The 26829-nt window shown below is 43.7% G+C and overlaps 4 protein-coding genes across 7 annotated transcripts in view; 2 read left to right on the forward strand and 2 right to left on the reverse strand.

Moving 5' to 3' along the window:
• Positions 1-3380, forward strand: part of LOC105704018 (hairy/enhancer-of-split related with YRPW motif protein 1) — a 49519-nt gene extending 46139 nt beyond the window's left edge. For both annotated transcript variants that reach the window (XM_012432852.2, XM_012432851.2), the window contains one exon: positions 788-3380. In XM_012432852.2, the coding sequence (XP_012288275.1) occupies positions 788-1332 (545 nt within the window). In that variant the 3' untranslated portion in view covers positions 1333-3380. The remainder of the gene's footprint in view (positions 1-787) is intronic.
• A 216-nt stretch (positions 3381-3596) lies between these two features.
• Positions 3597-11574, reverse strand: LOC105704017 (elongation factor 1-alpha). 2 transcript variants are annotated; one of them, XM_012432849.1, is made up of 3 exons: positions 11456-11574; positions 6897-8230; positions 3597-4915 (listed from the first exon to the last, which is right to left on the reverse strand). In XM_012432849.1, exons 2-3 carry the CDS (start codon positions 8211-8213, stop codon positions 4847-4849), a joined length of 1386 nt encoding a protein of 461 aa, XP_012288272.1. In that variant the 5' UTR covers positions 8214-8230; positions 11456-11574; the 3' UTR covers positions 3597-4846. The 2 variants fall into 2 exon arrangements, with proteins under 2 accessions (XP_012288272.1, XP_012288273.1); XM_012432850.1 differs by lacking the exon at positions 11456-11574 and adding an exon at positions 11037-11089.
• A 7885-nt stretch (positions 11575-19459) lies between these two features.
• On the forward strand, positions 19460-22362 carry LOC105704133 (actin-binding Rho-activating protein-like). Of its 2 annotated transcripts, none has more exons than XM_012433097.2 (4): positions 19460-19712; positions 21199-21329; positions 21507-21756; positions 22000-22362. In XM_012433097.2, exons 1-4 carry the CDS (start codon positions 19704-19706, stop codon positions 22102-22104), a joined length of 495 nt encoding a protein of 164 aa, XP_012288520.1. In that variant the 5' UTR covers positions 19460-19703; the 3' UTR covers positions 22105-22362. The 2 variants fall into 2 exon arrangements, with proteins under 2 accessions (XP_012288520.1, XP_012288519.1); XM_012433096.2 differs by having other exon boundaries at positions 19467-19721.
• Positions 22363-22488: 126 nt separating this feature from the next.
• LOC105704132 (agrin) overlaps positions 22489-26829 on the reverse strand; it is a 389846-nt gene continuing 385505 nt past the window's right edge. The window contains exon 27 of the mRNA XM_023432426.1: positions 22489-26823. Coding sequence (XP_023288194.1) covers positions 26566-26823 — 258 coding nt within the window. The 3' untranslated portion in view covers positions 22489-26565. The remainder of the gene's footprint in view (positions 26824-26829) is intronic.

Genomic DNA, 26829 nt, shown 5'->3' on the forward strand with positions numbered 1-26829 from the left:
ATTCTGCGAGGTAGAGGGGCAAAAACGCGCGGGACATTTAAGGGACATTCTTTGGATTGTTTCCGCAGAAGTCACGAGAGTTCTGTATAACGATACTCCAATGCTTGATAAATTACTCGGGGAGTTTTCTCTAATTAACAAGTTCCATGTTGAGCTGACCGGCCAATTAAGCCTCGCGTTTATTAACCTATTAATGACATCGCCGATATAAAGTCGATAGGAGACCGGGTGCGTGGAGAAACATTTTAGAGCCAAGTTAAGGGTCTTGTAGAGCCAGGTCGGCCATATTGAATTTTGACGTCAGAGGCGAGGAAATCCCGTAAAATTCCCAATCGGTGTTTTACGATACGAGTAACCTTTGCCAATGAAGACTACGACATGAAGAAACTAGGTATTCACGAAAAGTGTCACCCGGACGGTTCATGACGGATCGTGTTCTGCGAAACGAGATTTCACTTTCCGAAAATTGACCCCCTTAACGAGGTTAAGACTCAGAGGCGACAATTCGACAATGAACACAATGTCAAATGACACATTTTACACGTCCGGTGATCACTACGGAATCCACGCTTCGACGAAAACGTGAGAAAATGAAGCCCAATGCCGTTTGGGAATTTCCCGCGACTTTCTCGCCCCTGACGTCAAAATTCAACATGGCCGATCTGGCTTTACCGGACCCTCAATATCTTTCGAAATCACGTGAACTTCCGCAATCAGGCCACCTGTCCGAAGGCAAAAAACCGTATCAGGATGATCAGAGTGACTAAGGTTGATATTGAATTTCCAGGCGACAGATTGGGTTTCCCACACCCGGAGATGCCGACGTCAAATGGCCTCACAGGTTCGAGCTTCGCTCACGCCGCCATTCCGACGATTTGTCCTTCGAACAGCCACTCGGACCGAGGCTCCAGCTCGGGGGTGAGCTCCTTCGGGGATCCTGAACGTCCACGTCCGATAATTCCCCCGCCGACCGTGGTCAGCGACGACAGCAACCACAGCAACCACTCCCATAGCACCCCCCCGACGTCCAGCAGACCGCCGAACTACAAGTTCAAGAGCTCCATCAAGCAGAGATTCTCCGCAGAGCGAATCAAGTCTAGTCCCCCGCCGACATCGGAAAAGCCCCATGGAGTGCCGATATTCGCCCTCCACGACGGAGGCGCCTTCTACGTGCCCCTTACTGTGGAGTCCTCCCTCCTGAGGCCACATCTCACGTTCATCCCCGACACCGGACCGGACACGGTTCTCCATCCTGTGACAATTTCGGTCAACTTCAACCATTCGACCTCTCCCTCGTGGCCACAGCTTAGTCCGACCCATCAGCAAGCATAGGGACGAGATATCGTTCGCTGAGAAATCACGATATGCATCAGTTCCGATGTCCCGTCGTCCTGGCAGAGAAGAAGGTGCTGATCAGCTGATCACCTCCTCCTGAGCGATTCGATTTGAGCACATGTAAAGATGGCGTTTCGGAGGTCTTCTTTGACGGATGACTTCTGGGTTTCGCATATGGATTTTCGTTATGGGAATTCTCATTATCGTTCTCGTCTCCACGATCATCGGCGAGCGTAGGGTTGCGATTATTTTTTTACCGAGGAAATTGTCGCTTCGCCCGCGACGAACGGAGCACTTTGTGTACTCTTTTCGAGAACGGCCGTCGAGGGCGCATTAGTTAATTGCAAAGGAGTGCTTTCCTTGTCCCGAGGGGCATCATTTGTTGGTGTAGGTCTCTGCGCTTGAAATGCACCGACTGTGATTTGTGACTGGCATGCAATCATGAGTTTCAAGCGCGCGGAGATGTGCATTTAACAATGTGTTCTTTTAGTATTGTTCGGAGGCGGTTTTGTCACGTTGCACGGTTCGCGAGAGGTATGTAAATGGTGCAATGGGGGAGTTTGCTCCACGGAGGTGGTTTCTCCTTAGCCGGGATATTTCCTGTTACCGATTCGAATTAGTCGGTACTGTTTCCTTTTTTTTTTCCAATTAGATCCCCAAATCGAGATTTTCTCATTGGTCTCCGAGACCAAGTTTGGTCCTGAATTCTTTCTTTGTTTCGCTCCATATTGTTGCGAATTCTGTTCTATGCAAGGAATGGCTATGGTTTCACGCTTACTGGCGGAGTCTACGAATTTACAAGAATGATCTCTGTGTCATGGTATTCTTGCTGTAGATTCGTACTTTTCGCCACTTAGACGTTAAAAGCTCTTCGCCTAAGTTCCGCGCTCCAGGGCGTAAAAGGCGTGACGAGCGTGCCTTAAAATTATCGTTTATATGCTACAATCCCGTCTTTGCGATTAAGTGATCGTTATCATCGTACAAATTCCGGCCCAACCAGGAGACCCTTTTCCGCGATAAGTTAAGGTAGAGAAATTCCCATTAAGTTAAACGATTGGCCACTGATGATCGGCACGTTTCCTCGCGAGATATAGCCCCTACGGTTCTCAATTATAACCCGAGGATGTATATTTTTGCGTATGTCACGTCAATGCTCACAGTCGTTCTTAGAATGTTGAACGAGAGGAAGGGAACCATTCCGTCGTGTAATTCGTTCGTGCGGTTTCTACAAATTCCGTGACTGATTCTTGCTGGCGATTGGTCGCGTTTCCGCCGAGGAAGACTGTGAGCCCTGGCGATATGAGAATATAAGATAGAAATAGCTCGACAAATTGCTGTATATAAAATATTAGGCGAGCCGAGCGTACAAGAGACGTAAGTTTTCCAGGTCGAGCCCGAAGAACCGTGCGTTGATCGAAGATGATCTATCCGAAAGGTCTGCTCGGCGGTCCGCGGCGGGCCTCAGCAACTAAAGACTGACCGAGACCTGCATTACCCTAAATTCTTATAAGATCGTTGCATTAAATATATATTTGTACATACACCCCGCACGTCTAGTTGTAAACTCTTAACGAGACCGATAGGCATTCTGGGAAGAGAGGAAGTAATTTACGCTAAATAAATTATATTTAACGAAACGTCGACGAGTCGGAGAGCGTTAAGTGGTCCCTCCTGCACCGAGGAGGAATTATTTCTTTAAACGGGATTAAAGAAGCTTTAACATAAAATCCAACCATATAGTCTTCGCTTAAAAATGCCGGATATTTAAAACTTCGACGCGTCCCGTCGATCGAACACCTCAGGTCTTAAGATAATGAAGTAAGGTGTCGAAGCTGTATGTCTCGTTTCTTTAACTCCATTGAAAGAAATAATTTCCTTGGAAGAAAAAAAAAAAACAAAAGATCCTTTTATAAAGATATTTGATTGGCTCAGTTCAGTGAAATGAAATGTGCTTCGGTACCTAAGAAACCATTTCTTTCGACGGATCGAACGGAAATCTTCCACTGTTATTTGTTGCAATTAAACGCGTTACAGTTTTGCAGGAATTCGCAGATCATTATCGTTTCTTTGAATAGATATTTCCTTGAGGTAACTACATGTTCTTTCTACCGAAACACTTGATCGAAATGGACATTATTAAAAAAAGTCGTCTTTTTTTTTTCTCTTTAGTCAGACATTTTTTTTCTTAGCGTGGCGCCTTGTCCGCGTCATCCGCTTCGACGTATCTCTCGTATGAAATCGTGATAAAGGAGGGGCTGCGATTAAAATTCATTTTTATTACGTCAACTTAATACTGACTAAGGGTGAAAAACAATAGTTGAACACGTCTTTGGGGGCGCCGAAAGTACCGTCGACCCTTTCTCATCGCGGTGCGCCCCGTCCTTGAGATTCGCTTCTTCGAGGGGGAACTGTGTCTAACTATGAAATATCTTAATATTTATATATATATGTATATATATATAATTAATGATAAAATGAGTCGCAGCGGCGCAAACGAGTCTTGGAACGATTCAGCCTTGAGGGTATTCGGAGGAGAGTCCATGCCCGAAAATGTAAGGTGGTTTAGACAACGGGTACCGAACGTTTACCTCAGGGTTCACCCTGAAAGGTGAGGATCCCGTGGCGTGCGTCCCATGAAACACCCCATTACCGCACCATTATCCGTAAAACGGTCGCCTTAACACCCGACCGTAAACTCGACGGCGAGTCCCGAGGTCTGCACTCTACCCTCGGCAATGAAACCCGAAGTACAAAAATCGAAAAAAGCCGAAAAAGACCCGTGGATTCCTGGTTTTTACTATCTCTACTTGGGGGGTCCCGTCGGGTGCGCCATCAGCCGCGATCGGATAACGACGCGCAGAGGTGTCACACGGAATGGACGCGTCGCCAGGCGAGCACGTGCCCGTAAACGTTTAATACCCCTTGCATAGACCACCTACGTTTACAGGGTCCCGTAATAAATTATAAGATATGGGCATAGAAAAAGGGGGGAGGGAGGGAGTTGGGTTTCCTGTCGCTCGCTCGGGGGCTGCCGTCGTGGCGGCCGAAGACGGCGACGCCAGTCGCCTCCGAGTGCCGCGTCTTGGATTTCCTTTCTTGCCTGTTTTGACCTTTTCTCGGTGGAGTCGGAGCCTTCAATTGAAAAACCTAACTACGGATTATTCCAATGGGGGAAATGAGAGTGTCGGTAATCGCGAGCTGGAGGATAGGCGCGCGGGTGCCCGGTCCGATCGGTGGCGGTGGGACACCTCGAGGGCCCCTAGCATATGTGGGGCGTGCGTGGGGCGTGGGTGAACTGAATGTGCAGGGTCGGATAGATACGCGGGTTCAGGACCAGTGGGTAGTGGGGCGGGGGCAATATTAAGCACAACATTTTGCCGCATTTCGTATATGTCGAGTATGATGCGAGGGATGCGGCCGCCAGGGCGAGCGGCGGGCGGTGGCGCGGCCCTGGTGCGGCCCTGGATGCCCACCGGTCGGCGAGCTGCCGGCTTCCGAGGAAGCTTGATGGTTACTTTTTCTTCTGGGCCTTCTCCGCGGCCTTTGTTACCTTGCCCTGGGTGTCCTTGAAGTTGACACTCTGCGGAATAATTCACGGAAATTAGTCGGGCGAGGATCGGTCGGCTTTAACCCTTTCGACGCAACTAGCATTTCACGGCACCGGAATACACAGACCGCGGCGAAAATTCCCGCAAGTTTACGGAACGACTTGAACAATGTTGAGAAAACGAGATTTCATTCGACCAGAGAAATGGTTCAGTGAATGACGCCAAAGAAATATTTTCGTCATTCGGAGAATAAATCTTTCACTCGAATGAACTCGAATAAATTGGATGCAACATTGTTTTCTTCGGAGTCATGGTGATTTGAGTTCATTAGAGTCAGATAATTATTCTTCGAGTTAACAAAATATTTCGGCGGTTCGATGAAGTTCTTTCTGTAAGGATAAGAAAGGAAATTTGAGCATTTCTTGTAACTTTTCACTTTTCAATTTTGTTATCTGATCTAATAAGTGTTTTTAATTGGATAGCGATGTTGATTCGTTAATTTGCGAAGCAGTAACGCTCTGGTGAGATATTTATAAAATCCTGGGAATTTTCGTCGCATCTTGTAGGAATGTTCATGAAATTATCCGATACGTCGAAAGTAGTTAGCATAGAAGGGGTTAAATGCATTAAGGGTGGGTATAGTTACGGAATTATAGGTAATACCATAGAAGAATTAATTACAATGCCTCTAAAATGAAAACGTAGTGATGTTGATATTTTATCCTTTGACTGTTAAGTCTTATCGACGTAAGGGCGAAATTCATTCATGCGTACAGGCAATAGTGGACCAAACGTTTGACGTATATTTACGCCTTTCGCGATTAAATAGTGCACTGATATTACAATTCTGGGATAATAATTATTTACGAACGAGTGCTTTTCATTTCGACTTCGAGAATCATTCGTATGTTCGGAAGAAAGTGCTTTTCGCCGGTTTCCCAGAAAATTGGCCACACACCAGCTATTCGAGTGTGGAAGAATGTGGGCGAAAGGCGGCCAAGTTACGCGCGTAATTGATTTATGAGCAAGACCGGGAATTACGCCTTAGGAAATTGATCGAAGAAGTAGCCGGTGCTCTCGTCGCGTAGACGACTAAAATGAAGATGCAAAAGCACCTGGCACATTTTTTGAAAAAACTACGTGTCCTTGAATAGCCGGAAATCTTGGTCGTTTCGAGATTCGTCTTCCATCCTTCGATTATGAACGCGATATGAGCAATTTACGCGCCAAAGGGATTAATTCGACTTTTAGAATTTTTTTTTGCAACGTCAGCCCCAAAGCACTTGATCGATGCTTAACGTTTTATATTTGTTAATTTTTACTTTTTGTTGCGTCGAGATTAATAGACTCGAGCAATTGGGCGGGACATATTACCCTCAAAACTGGACGTTAGAAAAGAAATTAAATGCAATTAATTAGCTACAATGAAAATTGCCAAATACTATTTAGGTAACAATTAAAAGGAGTGATTATACGAAGAGTGCACGATGCGGTTGAAATTAAATAAATAAACGAAATGAATGAACTAGATCGGCAGAATATAAATTTTGTCACGCATAAGTACTACTACATATAGGATCGAATATAAAACGTATGCAAATTTCTGAAGTAGGCCCACGAAGGGCTGAAACATAATTTGCAATATGCACAGATAAATAAATCGGCCTGCTAGCCGAGATTGAACTAGGATTAACCTTTGACACCGGACATGATCCTTTAGAATGATGAAAAAAAGCGCATGGTCTTAGAAAACTGAATTTGTTCGTTATAAAATTCTTTTAAAGAAGTATATAAAATTAAGCCAAATAAAATTAATAATGAGTTTCTAGACTATTCGTTGATAAAACTATGGAAGAAATGTGTGGAGAGGAAATATGAGTATGATAGGATCCATCCAGGTCAAAGCCCACGCGTCCGTAGTCAAAGGTTAAAAGTTATCAGGCTGGATCAGAAAATGAAATGATATCCGTCTAAAAATTGCCTTTGGAGGATATGTGCGAGGTAAATAGTCACCTTGATGACGCCCACGGCCACGGTCTGGCGCATGTCCCTAACCGCGAACCGCCCTAACGGCGGAAACTCCTGAAAAGCCTCGACGCACATGGGCTTGCTGGGCTGCAGCATGACTATCGCGGCGTCTCCACTCTTGATGCTCTTCGGGTTCTCTTCGGTAGTCTTCCCGGTACGTCGGTCGCACTTCTCCTTGATCTCCGCAAACTTGCAGGCGATATGAGCCGTGTGGCAGTCCAGAACCGGGGTGTACCCGTTGCTGATGTTCCCAGGATGGTTGAGAACGATCACCTGGGCGGTGAAGTCGGCGGCGCCTCTAGGGGGCTGGTTCTTCGAGTCCCCTGCGACATATCCGCGACGCAGCTCCTTGACGGAGATGTTCTTCACGTTGAAGCCGACATTGTCCCCGGGCAGGGCTTCCGTAAGGGCCTCGTGATGCATCTCGACGGACTTGACCTCGGTGGTCAGGGCAGCCGGGGCGAAAGTGACTAACATCCCCGGCTTCAGGATACCGGTCTCCACTCTGCCGACCGGGACGGTTCCGATGCCGCCTATCTTGTAGACGTCCTGAAGAGGAAGTCGCAGAGCCTTGTCGGTGGGTCGAGAGGGTGGCAAGATGGCGTCCAGAGCCTCGATCAGGGTCTTCCCGTCGGCGTTGCCGTCTTTGCGCTCGACTTTCCACCCCTTGTACCAGGGCGTCTTCGGGGACGGCTCCAACATGTTGTCGCCGTGCCAGCCGGAGATGGGCACGAAGGCCACGGACCCGGTGTTGTAGCCGATCTTCTTGATGTAGGAGGAGACCTCCTTCTTGATCTCCTCGAAGCGGCTCTCCGAGTACGGGGGCTCGGTCATGTCCATTTTGTTCACCCCGACGATCAGCTGTTTCACTCCCAGGGTGAACGCCAGCAGGGCGTGCTCTCTGGTCTGCCCGTTTTTCGAGATCCCTGCCTCGAATTCACCGATTCCTGCTGCCACTATCAGCACCGCGCAGTCCGCCTGGCTTGTTCCCGTTATCATGTTCTTGATGAAGTCTCGGTGACCCGGTGCGTCGATTATGGTCACGTAGTACTTTGCCGTCTCGAACTTCCAGAGCGCTATGTCGATCGTTATGCCGCGCTCGCGCTCGGCTTTCAGCTTGTCCAACACCCAGGCGTACTTGAAGGAACCCTTCCCCATCTCTTGGGCCTCCTTCTCGAACTTCTCGATGGTACGCTTATCGATGCCTCCGCATTTGTAGATCAAGTGACCGGTGGTCGTGGACTTGCCCGAGTCCACGTGCCCGATCACCACGATGTTTATATGGATCTTCTCCTTGCCCATGGTGACGGATCAGCTATCTGGAATCCAGAAGAACGTCCTTTTCAAGCTGCCCCTACCCCAAGAAAACCATTTCTTTCTTTTAACTATACTAATTTCTTTGAATCGCTTTGAACTATAGCATAAATTTAAAGAAATCTAATCCTCGCTCAAAAATACCGAACGTTCAATCCTGATTCAATGCATCGATAGAATACTTCATATCTTCAAATAGTAAAAGAAGAAATCGAACCTATACGTTTCGTTTCTTCAACTCCATTCGAAGAAATAATTTCCTTGAAAGGAGAAAAGCTATTTCTTATTCAGCCTTTTTTCTCAATTCAATGAAATATGTTTTCACGCCTTAGGAACCATTTGTTTCAATCCATCGAAAACATATTCCACCGTTATTTGTTGCCGTTAAACGCGTTACAGTCTTAAAGAGATTCCTAGATTATTGTTATTTTTTTTTTAAATTAAAATCGAATATTTTTTTGGGGTAATTCTGTGTCCTTTCCGTCGAAACACTTAATCGAAATGAGCATATTATTGGGAAGTACTTTTTACTCAGCGTAGTAACTGGATTTAGTATGAAGATGTTCATGGCACTTTTTCATCGCCCTTTAATCACACCGAATGAAATCGCAAAAAAGTACGAGACTTCTGAGTCGATACTTTTTTTCTTGTTGCTGTCCAAGTTGCGTTCATTGCCTAGCGATTCCTGATTACTTCCGTCTCGTTACTGTTCCATGGTGTCGCTAAATTTACGAAGGTAGTAGACGAGGGTTCACGAGCACGCGAGAGTATAGACACAGTCCTGGAAATAGCCGACCTACTTGTAAAGTAAACCAAGAATTTACCAGCTTTGTTACTCCTATACGTGAACAGTGGGAACTGCACACAATACCTGTGGTATCTCCGTGGAGGAGGTAAAATAATATCTTATCGATTGCGCGTACGGGTAGCAGGGTTAAAAAAAGGAACATGGCTGACTACATCGCGGCTTGTTCTACTCGACCGCTCCTTAGCGAAGTATAAGAAAGACATTACATCAGAATCCTTTAAGATAACCCAAGGAGAGGAGAGAGAAAGAGAGCAAATCCAGTTATCGATTTTCCTTTAGCTGATTAATTCTTGAAGCACCGCGAATAAGAGTTCAGTTTTCATCCGGTTAGACTCTCCCGGAAATGGCGTCCCTAGATGTGGCGTGCTTTCGACACGTTTACTGTCACAGAACCGACGTTAAAAAAGAAACGTGCACCTAACTTCTCGAATAATTTCAAGATGCCCTCATTAACGATCTAGGAGAATTTCAGATCTGGCGCGGATTAATTACGGAAAACGGCTTGCAAAAGTGTTCTCCCTATATCAAAGGTGACATCATCAGGAGGGTCTCATTTATGAAACTTTTCTCTTAACCGGGTGTACCGAATCGTTTCAACCTGTACAATGTGAATATGGAGGCTAAAGGAAGGTTCTCACCCCCCATAAAATTTAATTCTTCTAACAAATGAAAAAAATGTCCACGAAGGAAATTTCGTAAGAATTGAAATCACATCTTTTCATATTCAAGTTGTAAAGTTAGAAACGATTCGGTACACACGGGTCGGGGAAAAGTTTCATAAATGATTGCCCTTAAATGCCGCTTTTACGTCATTTTAAGCTTTATTTGATTTCTTTTGGACTGGTTGAAAGTCCTCCTTTGAGTCAAGTAGTTACTCGGGAACTGCTTTAATCAAACGACTGGCTCGGCTTATCTGGAGTCGGGAGATGCGAGTAACTATTGATTAGCGTAGTAGGTATATCGTATCTAATTCGATGTGTCCGAGAGGTCGTAGAACTATTCGATTCCGGTGGATGAATCGAGGCTCTCGAATCGGAATTTCTCGAAGAATCAAGGAAGCCAATCACAAAGGAACAGACTCGACCCCCGCGGCAGAAATAAATCGATCAATTGTTCCGTTCGTGAGTATTCGCTGACCAGTGGTTGTGAGATGCTATTCACCCCGGCAAGTCCTTTCACTGTCGAAACGAGTGAGCTTCGCAAATTGAAAGGCCAGGGTGAAATAATTCAAAGTAGAAGTGCACAAAGCGCCATGCATATTCCAGGGGCTAAAATACTCTCGCGTCCCAGGTACAACGTAAAGAGAAACGATAAGCGAGATATAATTGGAGCCCATCCAAAGAATGTTTAGCTTCGTAGTGGAAGAACCGAAAGGCTGCGGTGATCTGCAAAATGGCCGCGCATCTGGAGAATCGATTAATAATTTGGCGAAGGGTCTTTGAAGCGAATCGTATTGATCGCTACCGTCAGATAAAATAGCACCACTACCCGTTAAATTATCCCGCACGCAGCAATCATTTTAATCAGGGAAACAACCCCACCCCAAATAAATAAAAATGACTCCACCTCCCAGTGACGCACATTCGACAAAGAACAAGTTCTTAAACGATACTTTCCAAACATCTTACACATATTCACGTAATTCCACCTCTTAGAATATATTACTCGATTACCACTATCAAATAGTGAAACGGCTTGCTTAACAACCCATCAAGAAAATGCAATAACACCAATCCAATTATTTCTTAACCTTCCGCGAAAAGAATTCACCCTCAATTCCAGTTACAGTCTCTTCCCCGAGTCAACCCCTTTAATCCAATCCACTCCCCCAAGAAAACCCGGCACTTTGAGAAAAGGGAAAAGGAAAAAAAAAGCGTCGGGACCAATTGCACAACATTCTCCGCCCGGATGTCTGGAAGGAATTTCCATTTCCCCGGCAAGCCGAGAATTTTAACCTGCAAGTACTTACAACCCCGCCCTACACCTTCCCCGAGAGTACTCACGCAGTCTCGCCCTTATAATCCCCCGAGATCCAGATCTCTAACCGAGTCTCGAGAGGTCATTCCCGTCGACTAACAGAAATCTCGTCCGCTGGGTGAATTCCCCGAGAGGCGTCACGTTTGCGAATTGCATAATGGCGGCCGGGTCGAGGAGTCGGCTTCCCGGTGCCGGTCGAAGGGTACCCGGGGGGAATTAAATTCCCAGGAGCCGCGAATTGAGACGCGGGGTCGGTATTCCAAGTTCCCGGAGGGGGCCCGAGGTTCCGAGGGCGAATTTCGCGAGTTCCTTGTCCGTGACAGTGGCGGAGATCAATATGTCGGGCGGCCACCCGGGCCGGCTCGGCTCGGCTCGCCCTTGCTATTTCCGCCCGGGCTCGGCGACGCCCGGGCCGCGACGCGGGTCGGGGGTTCGCCTCACTCACCTGGTGCGCGTCTTCACCCGCAGGCTCGCCAGGTGGGCGGAAATTCCCGAAAACGGAGGCGCAGGAGGCTCTTGGAGACGGCGAGGCGTCGCGAGTGCAGCCCTCGGCTTTTCGTCGCGCGGCGGGTGGCCGGTCCACCGCGCATGCGCCAAGATGGCCGACCCTTGGGCCGCGCTCTCATTGGGCGGCGCGCCGACCGTCGACTCGTACGCCGGCGAACAAAAGAACGTGCTCGCGGATACAGGGGAAACAGGGGAAGGCGCTGGGTTGCCACGGAGCGGACGCTAATAATCCGCGCAAAGACCGTCTTCGCGCTGCGAACCGTCGACGCTCTAGGGCAGGCATGGCCAACATACGGGATTTTGTCCACGTGGCAACATTAACGATTAATTACTAGAAGGTTAAATGCTAATATCAAATAATTGTTCGCGGGCCACATAAATTCATTACGCGGGTCGTATGTTGGCCATGCCTACTCTAGAGACTCGATTCTCCAGTTCGGACGGATTTTTTTCGCGTATCAATAAATTCCCATGAAACATTTTCCCACTGTAGCGAGGTCGCGTCATTGGTCAACATTTGGAAGTTTTATGCGAAACTGTTAATTTCGCATACGAAAGTGATCGTATGAACTAAAGAAAGGTCCTTGAGCTCCTTTTCTCAAGTTGCGAAAATTGATCGTATGAACTCGATAATCGGAACCCTGATTCTCGAGTTCATACGAATTTTTTTTTATTCTCATGCGAATAGATTCGCATGAAATAATTTCGCACTGTTGCAAAGTCACGTCATTGGTCAACATTTGAAAGTTTTATACGAAACTGTTAATTTCGTATGCGAAAGTGATAGTATGAACTAAAGAAGGGTCCTATTCTCGAGTTCATACGGATTTTTTTTCGCATACGAATACATACGCACGATAAATGTCGCATTATAATTTCGCATGCGTACGACTTTCAAACGGTGATCAATGACGCGACTTCCCTGCAATGCACCATTTTTTTATGCGAAAGTAACAGTTTCGCATAAAACTTTTAAATGTCGAACAATAACGTGGTTTCGCAAGTTTGCGAATTTTTTTTTGTCACATACGAATAGATAAGCACGAAAGATTTCGCATTGTTGCTATGTCAGTGGTCAATGTTTGGAAGCCGTGTATGAAAATGTCAATTTTGCATTCAAAAGTTGATCGAACGAACTCGAGAATAGGGTCTATACTGAATTTGATAGCGCGCAATCGAAGGGTCTCCATGAGCTGATACGAACGCCGCCGGGGTTCCTCTTTTAGACGATCGATAGGCGCAGAATTTAATTGCCCGTGTTTCCTCGATGGACCATGGGACCCATGGAGCTCGAAAACTGTTAAAATGTCTGTACCGAGAAAAAAGTTAGATGGAGGCAACAATATATACGTGAAAGGTATATATTTGTGTCTGTCAAGTAATCTATTTTCTCAGGGTGTCAGACAGATTTTTGAAATTTCCGTGGAAAGCTTTCGGGCTTTTGGGGCACAAGTTTGAGTTATCAAATGTATAGTCTGCAGTTTGTTTGGTTGTCATTTCGGGTGCTGCTGTTTCTGCTTTTAGGATACGTTTGTAAATATCGAAATATTTCTGACAGCGTACATACAACTAGTATCAATGCCCACTGAATTGTTTCAGAAATTCGATAATTAATACATACAAATACAATGCTTTCTTGTAGTCAATTTTCTTTTAAGATAATTGCATGCTTAAATGAAACGGCCGGGGTGGGGGAAAGACGTGACCAACTGTGCCGAAGAGTACATTAATTAATACGTGGTTCGTTTAGGTAAAGAAAATTAATTTTCGATTCTTACATCCGTGAACGTAACTACCGAATGTAGTTAAATGCAGCTCGATGAGGACTTCCGTTATCGGATTTTTCGATATTTCATTGTGATTGATACTGTACTATGGATGGCTGAAGTTGGTACTCAATGGTCGCGGAAATAGATATATGTTTTCGATGAGTCCTTAATATCGTACGCATCCTGCCGGCCAGGAAGATTGAAAATAAAGCTACGCGGTCGAAATAGATCGGCACATGCGACAGTTCCGCATTTTTCTCGTCGGTCAGAATTTCCGCGGACGTTTGTTTTCGTAGCTATTCGATGGCACCGTCATCTCCCGTCTGTATTTTGACAGAAACGGAGCTTTGACGTGTCGTCGATATTTTTGGAATGGGCAGGATATTCATGAAAACAAACCTAGGTCACTGGCGTACCGGGCTGTATTTATAGTGAAGGTCCTTGGTCGTTAATACATTTATGAGGCTCATTTAATTTATACTTTGTGATTACAAAAATTAATCCTTATCGTGTCCCGATAAATGACTCTTTTACTCGATTGGGTTCTTAAATAACCTAAAGCGAAAAATAATTATGAAATGATTATTCACGTATCAGAGATAAATGCCCAAATAATTATTATCCTGCAGGACGTATCTTGAGAAAATTCTCAATCCAGAGCAGAGTCATTGTTATGTCACCGTATAAGCTCCCGACAATTGTCAAAACAATTCCAAAGTGTCAACGACTCCGCCGTCAAATCTTCGGTGCTCGATTCCTGAGAAATGGCGACATTGTTTCTGGCGTACTTTTGTAGGACACTAGCAAGTAACTATAGTGCGGGGGCGGTGTAACTATGACGACAATGATTAACGACTCTGGTCGTCATCTGGATGGGAGCCACCTGCGAATAACTATAACAAAAAGATGGAGGCTTTTCCCGTTTGCCAAAAACTCCAAATTCTTAGCCCTATGGGTGATTCCGTTCTCGAATTCCACCATTCCACAGCTGACTAAGTTTCCCGGAATCGTCCGGGGATTTTCTGGGAACTCTGGAAATGTTAATGGACCGGATGCCACGCTGTGTTTACCTTTATGCAACGGTCATTGTTAGTGAAAAATTGTTGGCACCGACGCCAGAGCAGGCAGACACTGTCAGCTTCGAGCTTTCCGTTGAGCTTCGACTCGACTTAACTATGTTTCTCTAACCTCTGACGCATTTCGGAATAAATAGACTTCCTGGCTGGAGAGGAAGATTAAGTCCCCAGGTCATTAAAATATTTCACAACTATTTTTTCTTCCCGCTCGCCCGTAAATTCGGCTCCTCGCGCCAGGATTAGACGTCGCAATGGCGACTACACCGTCTATGCATCTTATCCTTTTCTTGCACCTGCACTTCTGAAGTTTCAGCCTCCAGCTAAATTGGAATGAAACATAAAATCAGAATTTCATTTTTTCACTCTTCAAAATGTATTGTCAACATGTCTCGTGGCGGGGAACATTTCAAGTCGTGAAGATCTGCGATAGGAAAAGACGCCTGACGGTTAAATTATGCAAGAGAATAAATCATTTACGGTGTAAATATTTTCTCTCTCTTGACACGTCACACTGTAGAGTCATTTGCCATCGGTCAACTTTTTTTCCTATATTAATATAAATAATGTAAGCGTTTCGCATAGGTGCTAAGATGACACGGGTTTCTCATAACCTTGATCTGGCGCCAGAGCGAAACCTTGAAATGATCTCGTGTCGCGGTTTTTTGAGCTTGACTCCTCCCTGAAATATTAGTTCAAATGATATACGATGAAAAATTCCGATTAGAAGCTGCCTAAGACTCTCGTTTCTAAACATGTTCTTTACATCCTGTCGTTTGTCACCTATCTTCTGGAAATTCAAATTGGAAGATGGGAATTTCGATTGGGAGTCTCGTTTTCGAGATTTCAGACCATTTTCTTGGTAATAAAATTCACTTATGCATATCGGCGTTGCTGATACATGTCTAATTAATCGCTAAGACTAAAATGATTGCTTCAACTCTAATTTCCAAATGATAATTTAGATTTATGAGTAAAATTTCAGGCCATCCGTAATCTAGCTCCCAGATTTGCCTATTTACTCTCGAATTCGCGATTTTCCCTGATTTGATTTTTCCTTGTCGCAATTTTTTGGACTTGATTTCTTGTTGAAGTATTAGTCTAATCGATGTACACCGGTGGAAATGAATATCTTTCCACCATGCATTGGTAGCAGTCATGTTCGCCAATGAACAATCAGAAATTCCGATTCTGAGCTGCTTAAGACTCTTCTTTCTAGACATGTTATTTACATCCTGTCGTTTGTTACTCTCCGTTAGAAAATTCTACCCGGGAAGTGTGAATCCCTTTTGGGATTTCGTTCTTGCAATTCCAGTCCATTTCCTTGGTGTTAAGGTCTGGGAATTTATCCTCGACACATGTTTCCATCGCTTATGCTATTACATCGTCATTCGGTGTCGCTGATGCCCGCCTAATACATCGCCAAGACCAAAATGATCGGTCCAACTCTAACTCCCAAGTAATCTCTTGGATTTATGACTCAAACTTCAGACCTTACGTAATTCGGCTCCCGGATTCGCCTAATTACTCCCGAATTCCGCGTTCTCTGCCAAGTGTCAGATTACTGCGCACTTCCTGGGCTGACATCTGCCACGCTTTCCCAGATATCGATTCCAAAGGTGTCCACGAGTGATCGGGAATCATTTGCTGATAGCATCTCGATAGCTGCGACTCTGCATTGTCAGCAATTTATTTTTTAGCCTGATCTTCATTCGGCTTCCTGTCGAGCGGTCAAACTCGAACTTTTGTCCTCGGAGTTCCCGTGAAATCTTTATTAAGGCCAGTGCACATGGTCATTGCCGTTCTTCTGTGCTCGAAAGAGAGGAGGGCTCAAGACTTAAAATTAGCACGACACGTTAACTCGACAAGAATCTCACTTTGACAGAGAGAATGAATACGACGAGGTTGACAGTCCCTAACTCGCCAACGCAGTCTTTCGGTGACGTTTCTATGAGTGAGTCGACTATTCGATGAGTCTTCTTGGGCATCTTTCAAGTCGTCACTGCTGTCGTAGATGTTCCTCCTATTGTACCAAATCTTTATGTTTTTTTGCTGAAACTCTTCCACCTAACGTCACAGAAAGTTCCCCCAATGTCATTTAACGAGGTTCTTCAAAACACCCGTTGAAAAGGGCGAAACAATAACTGAAGTTATATTAATATTCACGTCTCCGGCATTCTAAAATTAATCTTTGGGGTTTTCATTTATAACAGTTTTATCTGTTGATGTAATTCATGTGTAAATAGGAGTACTGCGATATGGAGGCATGCTTTCTTGGGGTACAAATTGAGTAGCGTTGTGGAAGGTCGGTATTCCTTATCTGTCAGGAACTTTTTGTCATTTCTATTCATACATTGTCGAGGTTATGCCCTCTTGCCTTTACAGGTCGATGGTACTTTAATAGAGCTTACTGAAAAGCCGATGCCGCGGTCCGTAAAGAGGCGTCGGGGCGCCTGGAATTATTTATAGTTCACACGTGGACATCCGTCCCTTCTGTAGCGGTCGTTGCGTTAGGTTAGCGTGCCGGTGGAATTTCCATTTTTATTTTTATTTAACATTCCATGCGACGCTTTTTTCGTCTCCAGTATAAGGTACAAGAGTCTTCGAGGGCATTGTCTGCCATTCGCGCCCACCGAGGACAAGTTTGAAATAGATCCCAGCTCCGGGCCATGATTCAGGATTTCTTTTACGTATTCTGTCAGCCGTTATTTCACTTTTTATAATGTCGTTGACTGTTCAGGAACGATATTTGCAACTATTTCTTAAGTTGTAACAGGATTATCCAGGATAAACGCGTAATGTTTAAGAGGAGATTCTTAAAGAAAGGAAGTGGAAATGTCGGCAATATGGTCAGACACTCATGTGTTGAATTTCATGCGGAAAATTATGTTATTAATTAAAAAGTGATATTTATCATTATTATACTTGGAGTATCACAACTAATATTTGGTATACACAACAGTTCCTTTTTCATGACATTTATTTGGGGGAAGTCTGGAAAAACGGATGCTCGTAAAGGGCAGGGGCAAAATCAATAATATGTTCAGACGGCCACATAAAGGGTGCCCTGTAGGGCGCGAGGACGTTGATAAAAGAAATAACAAAGGTTTAACGTACAAGCGGATAATTTCCATCGATATTAATCTGAAAATCCTATTCCTAATGAAATTCTAAAGTAACGGATTGGACATTTCTTCGACGACACAGGTCATTTATTGGTTATAATTACTTCGATAAATATTATCTGACAATATTCGACAATAATTTGGCTAACATCGTTCCTTACTAAAATGTATAAACAAGTACTCGAAGGATGGGTGCGCTTTAAAAATAAATTACCCCTCGACGTTCGCGAGAGTGGACTCATTGAGAAGTAATCCAAGAGTGAGTTAGGTGAATCGGCCGATATTTTTGGCCGTCCTTTGTGCGCGCGTTATTGAGTGGTACCTTACTTAAATATGAATTTCAATGACAAAAGGAAACGTTTCCTTTAACGCTATAACCAGCAGGGCGGTGAACCATTTTCTATCAGTTAACGCTTATATTCAGATAAGGAAAGCCGTAAAGACGGGTGTTTGTGGGACAATTCTTGCTCACAAAGCGTTATCATTTCCAGCTTCTTTAATTATGCCGTTTACCCGTATCTGTGAACTTTCATTGTTCATTTTCCACGTTCTTAATGTTAGGTATTTCAGGTATTTATTGTGCATTTATTTTCATGTTTTTAATTCTTTTCAGTGGAGATAATTTCTCGAGATGCGGTCTTCTCGAATGTTTTCTATGAAATGTACACCCGAGCGAGTAGGCTCATTGAGAAATAATCCGTGAGTGAGTTCGGTGAATCGCCCGATAATCTTGGATCGACGTTGTGAGTACGTTCCCGAGGAATGTGTGCATCTTCTTATAGTTTGAGGCACCGCTAGTAGAGCATTGACGTAGGTCTCATTGAGGAGAACGGACGACGCAAAAACAGATCTAATTCCGTACTTCCGGCTAATTCGAGAATTCGCCCGTTACGCCGCCATTTATGGGCACCAAGCTGGGATTTTATGACTTTTCGAAATGGTCCCGAGCATGGTGACGTTTTGACGTTGAAAAGTCTCATTTTAACCTATCAAGAACTTCATTTCGCTGAGGAAGAGCCTTACGATCTCGAGACTCTCTAAACTCAAATGCCGAATATTTATCCACGTTTCCGTTGACACCTAATTGATAAAATTCATCGGAAAGTAATTGATAAAATAATCGACATCATTACTGATAACATTTTACACGCATTGATGCAAGTTATTGATAAAATGATTTCTAAAACAATTTATTTAGGGTCGTGCACAAAGTGGCATATTGTAGACTATAATTTCGACATTTTGTCTTAATATTGGTCTCGAGTGCTACTTGCACTGTCACATTTTTGGAGCCGATCTTTGTCTATCATCCCTAGCACGTGACAGTCGCGTGTTGCCACGTGCAACAAACTGTCAACCATAAATTAACCGATGCACGGTTGAATTGCATCCGCAGGAAATGTTGCCGCCAGAGCTTTTGTTCGGTACGATTCTATTCACGTGATGATCCCGCGCTTTTTCAGTCGTAAAGCAATTCCATTACCGCGAGCGTTTTAATTCACTTCATATTTCTTCATCAATTCTCTTTTTACATAAATACTGGATTTGATTGTTCGGCAAAAGAAAAAAGAAAAGAAAATCTTGAATTATTCCGTCCCATTTTCGCCGTAAAATCTGAGGGAAAATGAAAAGGAATTAATTTTGAAATCAATTGACAAGTACTTTAATACTTTTAGTTGTTTCATTGGTATTACTGTTACGGTTTGCTCTACTTTTTTGGTTTAAGTTTGTCGGACATGTATCGAGCCAGTCAATTGCTCCGAAAAGTGGCTTTGAACTGCGAAATCTTGAGAACTGGTCGAGCACATCAGCCAATCCCGAAACGGAAAATCGCTTCCGGGCCGAATTGTAATTTGGCAGCCAATCAAATTCGAGGATTGCCTCGAAATTGGCTCGCAAAAGCTCTGAAGCGGTGCAAATACTTCGGGCGGTCATCCTCGAGATTTCGGAGGGGAGCTTTTCGGTGGGAGCTTTTTGACGTAGCGAGCTTCTTATAAAAAGACGTCGGGCGTCGCGACGCTTTACTCACGAGACGCGCGTCGGCCCGGCATAATTAATAAGTGGGATAGCCCTCGGATATCTTCAAAATCCAAAATACTAGAAACACTCTCGTAGTTCGACCGCGACTCGTTCGAGGTTATTATTCCGCGTTAACAGTATTACTAGTTTTTTATACGTCGCTTATACACCGCCCGAGAAGTCTACAAAGCGCCGCAACAATGTCTACGGTAATGTTCGTAAGTAGAAACATAGTGAACCGTTTCCCAATTTTCCAGACATTCCACAAAGAGTTCTTTTCTCTCGTATATGCTTCATTTTTTCATTCTCGGTGAACTACCGACGTGGCTAAAAAGTCTTGAGTCCCTAATTACCCCGTCTTGAAATTTACTTTCATATGTCACAATCCTCTATCAAAGTATGATGCAAGTCTCTATCAAATTTCATAAATGGAAATGCAGAGTATTGCAACTTCTAAGCTGACCTAATCATTCGGAATTGTTAAACAAAGTTGAATTGAAATTTTTACACGCGCGAGAGCTTCGACATTCAGACGAATTAGGTCATTATCTCAGGAGTGATTATAGGTACAAAGAATTTATAGGTCATTACGAAGATATTGTTATTGATTTCGAAAATTAGTCGGATTGTTTTCCATACGATAAGCGGTATATTATATAGGGATTAGCTGATTGGGGATCATTTGTCAATGAATATCCTTGTATGTCGCAAGTGCCAGATAATACTTCCAACAAGTTTAGAATAATTCCATGCAATATTGCTATTCTTCCTGATCTCGTGCAAAGATCACGTGACGAGTGTATGAATGCAAAGTGCGATATAGTAGGAAGAACTTGTCAATTTGCCACCTGCGTGTCATTTATGGGCAGAGTCTGTGCACATCCTACTTTTTTGGACTCGTTTCAAAATTCCATTGAGTTTAGGCAGTCCAAAATGCGACTGCTTCTGGTGGCATCATTGAAATTTTCAACCTTTTAGACAACTGGTTGCGGTCTGAGACAATTTATTTGCAACTCGGTGCAAAGAAATATTCCAAATTATGTCCCTTGTGCAATACCCTTTTCACTCGATAAACTGACATTGACACCGACGTCAACGAGCGCCGGGACGCAAAAGCTTTAGCCTGACATTCGACAGGAAGTTCTTCAAAGTCGTTGATGTACTTAAGTTAAGATTAGAAGCCATGAAGATGCGACAACCATTGGTTACGATCGACCACGAGCGACGACAGTCCTGCGGGAACTTTGCCAGGGAAATATTCTCTACCGTGGTCATCCATTAACATTTTGGGAAGTCCTTTTTAATGTACAAAGCTCCCATTTAATGAGAGCCCTCCCTGAGAGCGCACTTCCCTGAAATTGTTGGAGGTGATTCTCTGTGTCGAAGAGTGATCCAGAACGTACGCGTTTCACAGTACGCGTGCATTCTCCGACTTAATTAAATTGAAATGTCTCTTAAATGCCTTTGCCGATGGTAATTTTATTGTTTAACAGTTCCTTTATACCGCGCACTTTTATTCGATACCGCCCAACCGCTTTGTTGCGAGTGCTTCGGCTTTGTTGAAGTAGAAGGTGAAATAAGTTGTGCCCATCATGTAATAATATCAAAAATAGTATGAATGAATATCACGATATGTTTTACATATTTCTTTATTAGTGAGTGGTTAATAAATGAAACATTTCGATCGTGTTTCAGGAATCTTTGGGAGACAAGGTAGCGCTGTTCAATCAGCAAGCCAACAAGCACATGGATGGTCAGAAAAAGAATCCCTTCACGTCCGGCATAAATATTGAAAAGCCAAAATTCTCTAAGGAAGAGTACGGAAGGTAAAGAAAGTAACTTAATATTCAGAATTAAATAATTAATCCTCTTCCACGTCATTTAGAGCGCTCGATAATTCGACGCATGTCCGACCCTCTAAAGAACGTACTGGATGGTTGTTACTCGCAACGAGGAATTTGTTATATCGTCCTTTATGCATTTATTATTTATTCTTTTATCAGGCCTGCTGCTGGATCCCTTTCCGACATCCGAGGTCGAAAAGCATCCGCACACATTCTACGAGAAATTCTCGAGCTTTGCGAGATTATTAATCAAAATGGCACCCCTTGCCGCGACCAACCAGAAATCATCGGCATCACTTTCGGTGATCTCTTCAACATTTACACGTACGTCAGCGACAAATGCGTGGGCCTTCTTCTAAGAGCCAGGAAGCAAAAGCTCGTCGAATTTGAGGGAGAATGTCTATTCCAAGTAAGTATTTTACATTCCCCATTTTGGCTGAGTGTTTTAGTAAATCCCATTAGTATCTTTAAATTTGACAAAACGCTTCTAATTAAATTTAAAACCAAAATTAACTGGCGATGAGACCTTTTCACGTATTATTTCTTTAAAACGAGTAGAAATTAGTTGCGAACCCATTTTGAGGAAATAATGTGTTAGCATATTATTTTGTAATGTTATACTCATATGTACGTTTTTTTTCCGTGTTTTCAGAGGAGAGACGACCACGTTCCCATTTTCCTGACGAAACCGATCGCGGAAATCAGGAAGTCCTTCAGAGAGAGATTGCAAGAAATCGAAGCGGAGACGCATAGTTAATTATATAAAAGGAATCCGATTTTTCAAACCATTCTCATGAAACATTCATCGCGCGAAGCGGCGCCCTTAAGCCGCGAAGGAATGTACAAATTCGAGGAAGCCGATTGACCATCGATAATTTGTTACTTATTATCCAACAATTAGTACGTCGTGCGAGTGTGAGTGCCAGACGAGTGATAAGGGACTGTAAATATTGTATGGTAATTTCAGGAAATGTGATATTCATAGATTAATTGGAATAAAACTGAATTTTTCAAACTTCTGGAATTCCACTACCCTCGAGCATTATTCAAACAGTGATTAATACACTTTATTTCAACTAAGGCACATTATTGTTCCGTATATCTGATACGACGTTGAAAATTGTACTAGAAGTGACATCTGAACGCATTCTTGAAGAGTTGGAGTACTCCTCAATTGTACCAACTGCGTTTCAGTGCAGTTTTCGCTGTTATCATGCGTTGATTATTGCATTTGTTTCTCAATTAATTAACAATATATTTAATGTTTCAAATTCAAGGATTAAAAAAGACAGGGCATATGGTATATTTTGAATTTTTTTTCCAATTAAATTTGATCTCAGAAGTTTCATTACCGACCGAGTTTGTAATAACGCGGTCTACGTTATCTTCCACTTCAGCTGAGTACTTATCGACTGCATCTTGCGGTTCATTTGCTAAGGGAACAATAGTTACCGGCGACGAAAATAGTGTAAAATTAAAGAAACGGACTAATTGTTCAGAAACAAACGCGCAATGGTGCTATCTACAATTATAAATATGATTAATAACGCATACTATGTTTACTCATTGCAGGATAACAGAGACTAAAGGTACCGAGAGATGAAAGAGGACCGTCTCGAGATATTCGCATAATTTATATTTATATACAGTCACTTTACAATGCGCATTTTTGTTACACAAGTGTGGCTCCCTTAGGTGTCGCGACATTTACAGTCGCGATTAAACGGTATCAAAGTAAAAAATTAATTAAGAGCAGTATACTTGCGTGCGACCCGCGCGATGGTCGACGCTTTCGAAATAAAAAAAAAATAAAAAATAAAAAATAAAAAACGAGGGCGAATTTCGGCGAAAAGGAATTCCCTGACCATTCCGGAGACCACGGAATCCCGAGGGGCGGTCGGGCCGAAATTCCCACTTTGTACGAAAATTAACGCATCCATCCTAACTAGGTTGGCAGTAGTATAGTCTTCTCATCCGAAAATGTCATTTCCTGTACCTCGACCATTCTTTGGCGTCGAGTCGCGCGGAATTCATAATTCACGCTTTTCCAGTAAGTCTTTTCCAAAGTCTGGGTGAAGCTCGTAAAGTCGCCACATTGGCGCAGAATTTCATAAATTTCAGTATCTCAAGGATCTTCTAATATTACATATTTAGTCCTTGAAGGTGTTTCATCCTTTTCATTTCGATCGATAATCAATGATAAACATGCTTAATTCATTTCACGTGCATCCGGAAACACGATTACCGCTTTTTGTTTTGTTCTAGCCGATCATTTGGACGTCGTGGTAGTCTGTGTAATCTCGATATGTATTTCAATACACGCCTCGATGTATCGATAAAGCGTAAAACTGAGTAAATCCTTTCTGCCACTTAGAAAGGTGCATAAATAAATTATCAAAACTGCAGGTAAAAAAGTCTCCCTGAATATTCTTCTTCCGACCTTTAAGGTATTGCGAGAGCGATTTAAATTGTTGTAGAAAATTTCAACGTAAAACTAGATTTCACTGGTCTCGTGTGGATTGTTGATTTTATTTTATTAAGCTTTTTTACTGGTCTCGTCCAAGTATTAGCACCATACGACAGGCAACACAATCCTTTTAGTTTCAAAAGACTAAATTATTGTGCAAAGCCAAAGAAATTATGTTGCCTATTGTACAACGAATGATTTAACGAAACGTCACAAAAACATCACTAAAATGCAAAGAATTCCTTCAAAATTGCTTATTCTTTCCCCTTACTTATTACGCCTTTTTTCCCTTTTGATCCGTTTCGATCGAATATCATCTAAAACAACGAGACGATGGTCTAGAATACTATAAATGAAACGCCACAGAAGCTTGGAAAATTGTCATCTCCAAATTCCCTTTTTCCATCCCGCCGACACTTTTTAAATGGATAACGGATGATTTTCCACAATTATCCGAGTCCTGGAAAAACCACATCGAGCGTTCCCCTCTTTTGTATAATCTCTTTAAATAATATTACCGGCTAATTAGAGTATTCCTTATGCAACAATGGCGAAAAGCTCGCACACGTCGCTGCAGAACATATCCTGAAGGATATTCGCGGCTTTTTTTCTGGCATGTCCACATGTCCTCTAGATATATCCTACTTCGTGAGACACTCTCGAAATATATATATTGGTATATCGTTATCATAGAACAGCTCTCGGTATATACTAGATATATATATATATATGTATAGGTCGCCTTGCGAGTTAGGTCGCGACTTCGAGTATTTTGCATTAACATTACCTAGAGTATAATTACGTCGGTAGAAAACAAGAAGGTATCGATCTCACCCTTAACATAAGGACGTCTTAATTTAAGAAATATTCTCTCTCTGCACCCTTACGTCAAACCTAATCGCTATTCGTCATCGTCATCACGCGTACGTATACAGTTCGACCCTCAAATGAGTATATTAAAAATAATTTAAACCTCGGAGTTTAACGCAATTCTCGCACGCGGGGTCTGGCAGATCTCGTAACGTCGAAGCTCGAGTGCGAAGAGCTTGCGGTTAAAAATATTTTACATCGAGTACTTATTCCACATCCTCTTACCGAGCACGAGATCAACTTCTTTCGATCTTCCCGTCCCGACGAATGGGAAGAGAATTTCAACCGAGCCTCGTCCCGGAACCGCTTACACCCTTCGCACTTTATGGAAAAACATGTATACATATTTACTTATTTATTCGTTCATCCTGTTCCTACCTCGTAAAAGTTACGTCCTCGGTGACGTACGGAGATTCCCGATCCGAAAATGAGGAGAACCGTTCCAGGGACTTGCCGCTCGAAAATATGCAAAGTACCCCGAATTTTAATGCCGGCGAACGCATGCAGACATGCAGACACATAAGTCCTCGGAGGACGTTAAGCCGTGAAACGTATGAAAGGCAAATCCGATGATGATCGTTGGGTCGTTACTGCCGCTAGGTAGATTATTGAGTGTTCGTACGATCTATTTAAATCACGAGTTAATTCGTAATCGCAGGCTTAACGCATAGGTCGTTATATGTACAGGGTTTACGCCCGCTCATTGTGTCGCACTCACTCGTTAAACAGGAATTGCCCGCATTTGTTAATACCATTTCGTGTACAGCTCCGCGATCCGCGGCATTTAGAGCCCATTAAGTGGAATGTCACGTCTGTATACATATGTATATATATAAGACACGCGTATGTATACATGTATACATATGCATATATATATATATATAAGATCCATATTTATAATATCTATATATAATCTACTCTTTTTTGCGCGTTTATGAAAAGCTTGATCTACGGTAAACAATGTAGACTACCGGCACAAATCAACAGTCCGTTAAAATACATCTCTATTCAGTTAATCCACAATGTTAAATCTCTCTACCGAACACTCAAACATAACACCGATTTTCTTTATTTACGGCATTCCCGTCCGTCCCCGGTACATCGATCAGTCTTGACGCGGCCATCTTTCTTTCCTGGAAGCGTCGTCTTAGGCTTACTTAACTTCCCGGACACCGGTTCCGCACCCTAACCTCGTAACACAATTTCCCATTCACGCAACGAGCAGCGATAAATTAAACGACGGGCTAATTATTAACACTCTGTGCCATCGCAGTTCCGCTCGTCAGGTGTCATTGGTCAGAATCGGTTCATAAGTGAACGAATCGTGTCACGAACTCAAGGCGCGCGTCCTATCAGCTCGGCCTATGGGTCGCTTAATATCGAATCTCTTAACCTCGAGCTTAATAGTAAATTATTGTCCTTCGATGGAAACTCTAGCACTTGAGTCGCCCCGTTCGACGAGGCTCGCTACATCGCGTTTCCACCCCGCCATCTTGAAACGAGACGGAACTCCGATACGCCGCAACGTGGGGTCGATCCTCCTCGATTTTCTCGGGTTGGGTACCTCGAAGGCCCGTTTTCGGGTGATCCACACCTCTGACCCTTCCGAAGATCGGTTTACCTTGGTTATCCCAAAGTCTACCGTAATTCGTGGCTTAATTGTGCGTCCATAGTAGCCAGTCTTCGCCGTCATTGCGGTACCGACGCCTCCTCCGTTGCCCTTCGATGCTTGGCCGACGCCATTTTGGTTTCTTCATAATACTTTTCGGAGTTGTCGTGTTAACTTCCGGCCACAGCCTCGGCGATCGGCGTCGTGCGACCGACGAAGGCGTATCCGTCGTTCGATGACTCTTCGATGACACCCTCGTTATTGGCGCGCTATCATACGTCGTTGTCATGACACAGCTCGACTTTCCGCCGGGTTAGTTGGACGCGACGCTTGTCGACGACAAAGTCCGTCACGCAAGCTTTGACACCCCGTTGTCCCGGCTTCCCGCCTATAAAAAGCTTCCCGTTGGTCATCAATGGCGTCGTTTCGATTAACTTCTTGGCAGGCGTTGATTCGTTCACTTGAACGATGGTCGCTCGTCGGCGTCGCGACGCCCTCACGTGGTGGAACTGTCCGTCATCCACTCTTTCCTAAGA

The sequence above is a fragment of the Orussus abietinus genome, unplaced genomic scaffold (assembly GCF_000612105.2).
Source record: "Orussus abietinus isolate OABI.00-Male unplaced genomic scaffold, Oabi_2.0 scaffold7, whole genome shotgun sequence".
Lineage (NCBI taxonomy): Eukaryota > Metazoa > Arthropoda > Insecta > Hymenoptera > Orussidae > Orussus > Orussus abietinus.

Excerpts from the sequence above, each read along its gene's own strand:
- LOC105704017 (XM_012432849.1), bottom strand. The coding sequence starts at position 8,213 with ATGGGCAAGGAGAAGATCCATATAAACATCGTGGTGATCGGGCACGTG. Across the intron at positions 4,916-6,896 it reads TGGCCGTGGGCGTCATCAAG|AGTGTCAACTTCAAGGACAC; the intron begins GTGACTATTTAC and ends ATTATTCCGCAG.
- LOC105704133 (XM_012433096.2), top strand. Across the intron at positions 21,330-21,506 it reads TCTAAGGAAGAGTACGGAAG|GCCTGCTGCTGGATCCCTTT; the intron begins GTAAAGAAAGTA and ends TTCTTTTATCAG. Across the intron at positions 21,757-21,999 it reads AGGGAGAATGTCTATTCCAA|AGGAGAGACGACCACGTTCC; the intron begins GTAAGTATTTTA and ends CCGTGTTTTCAG.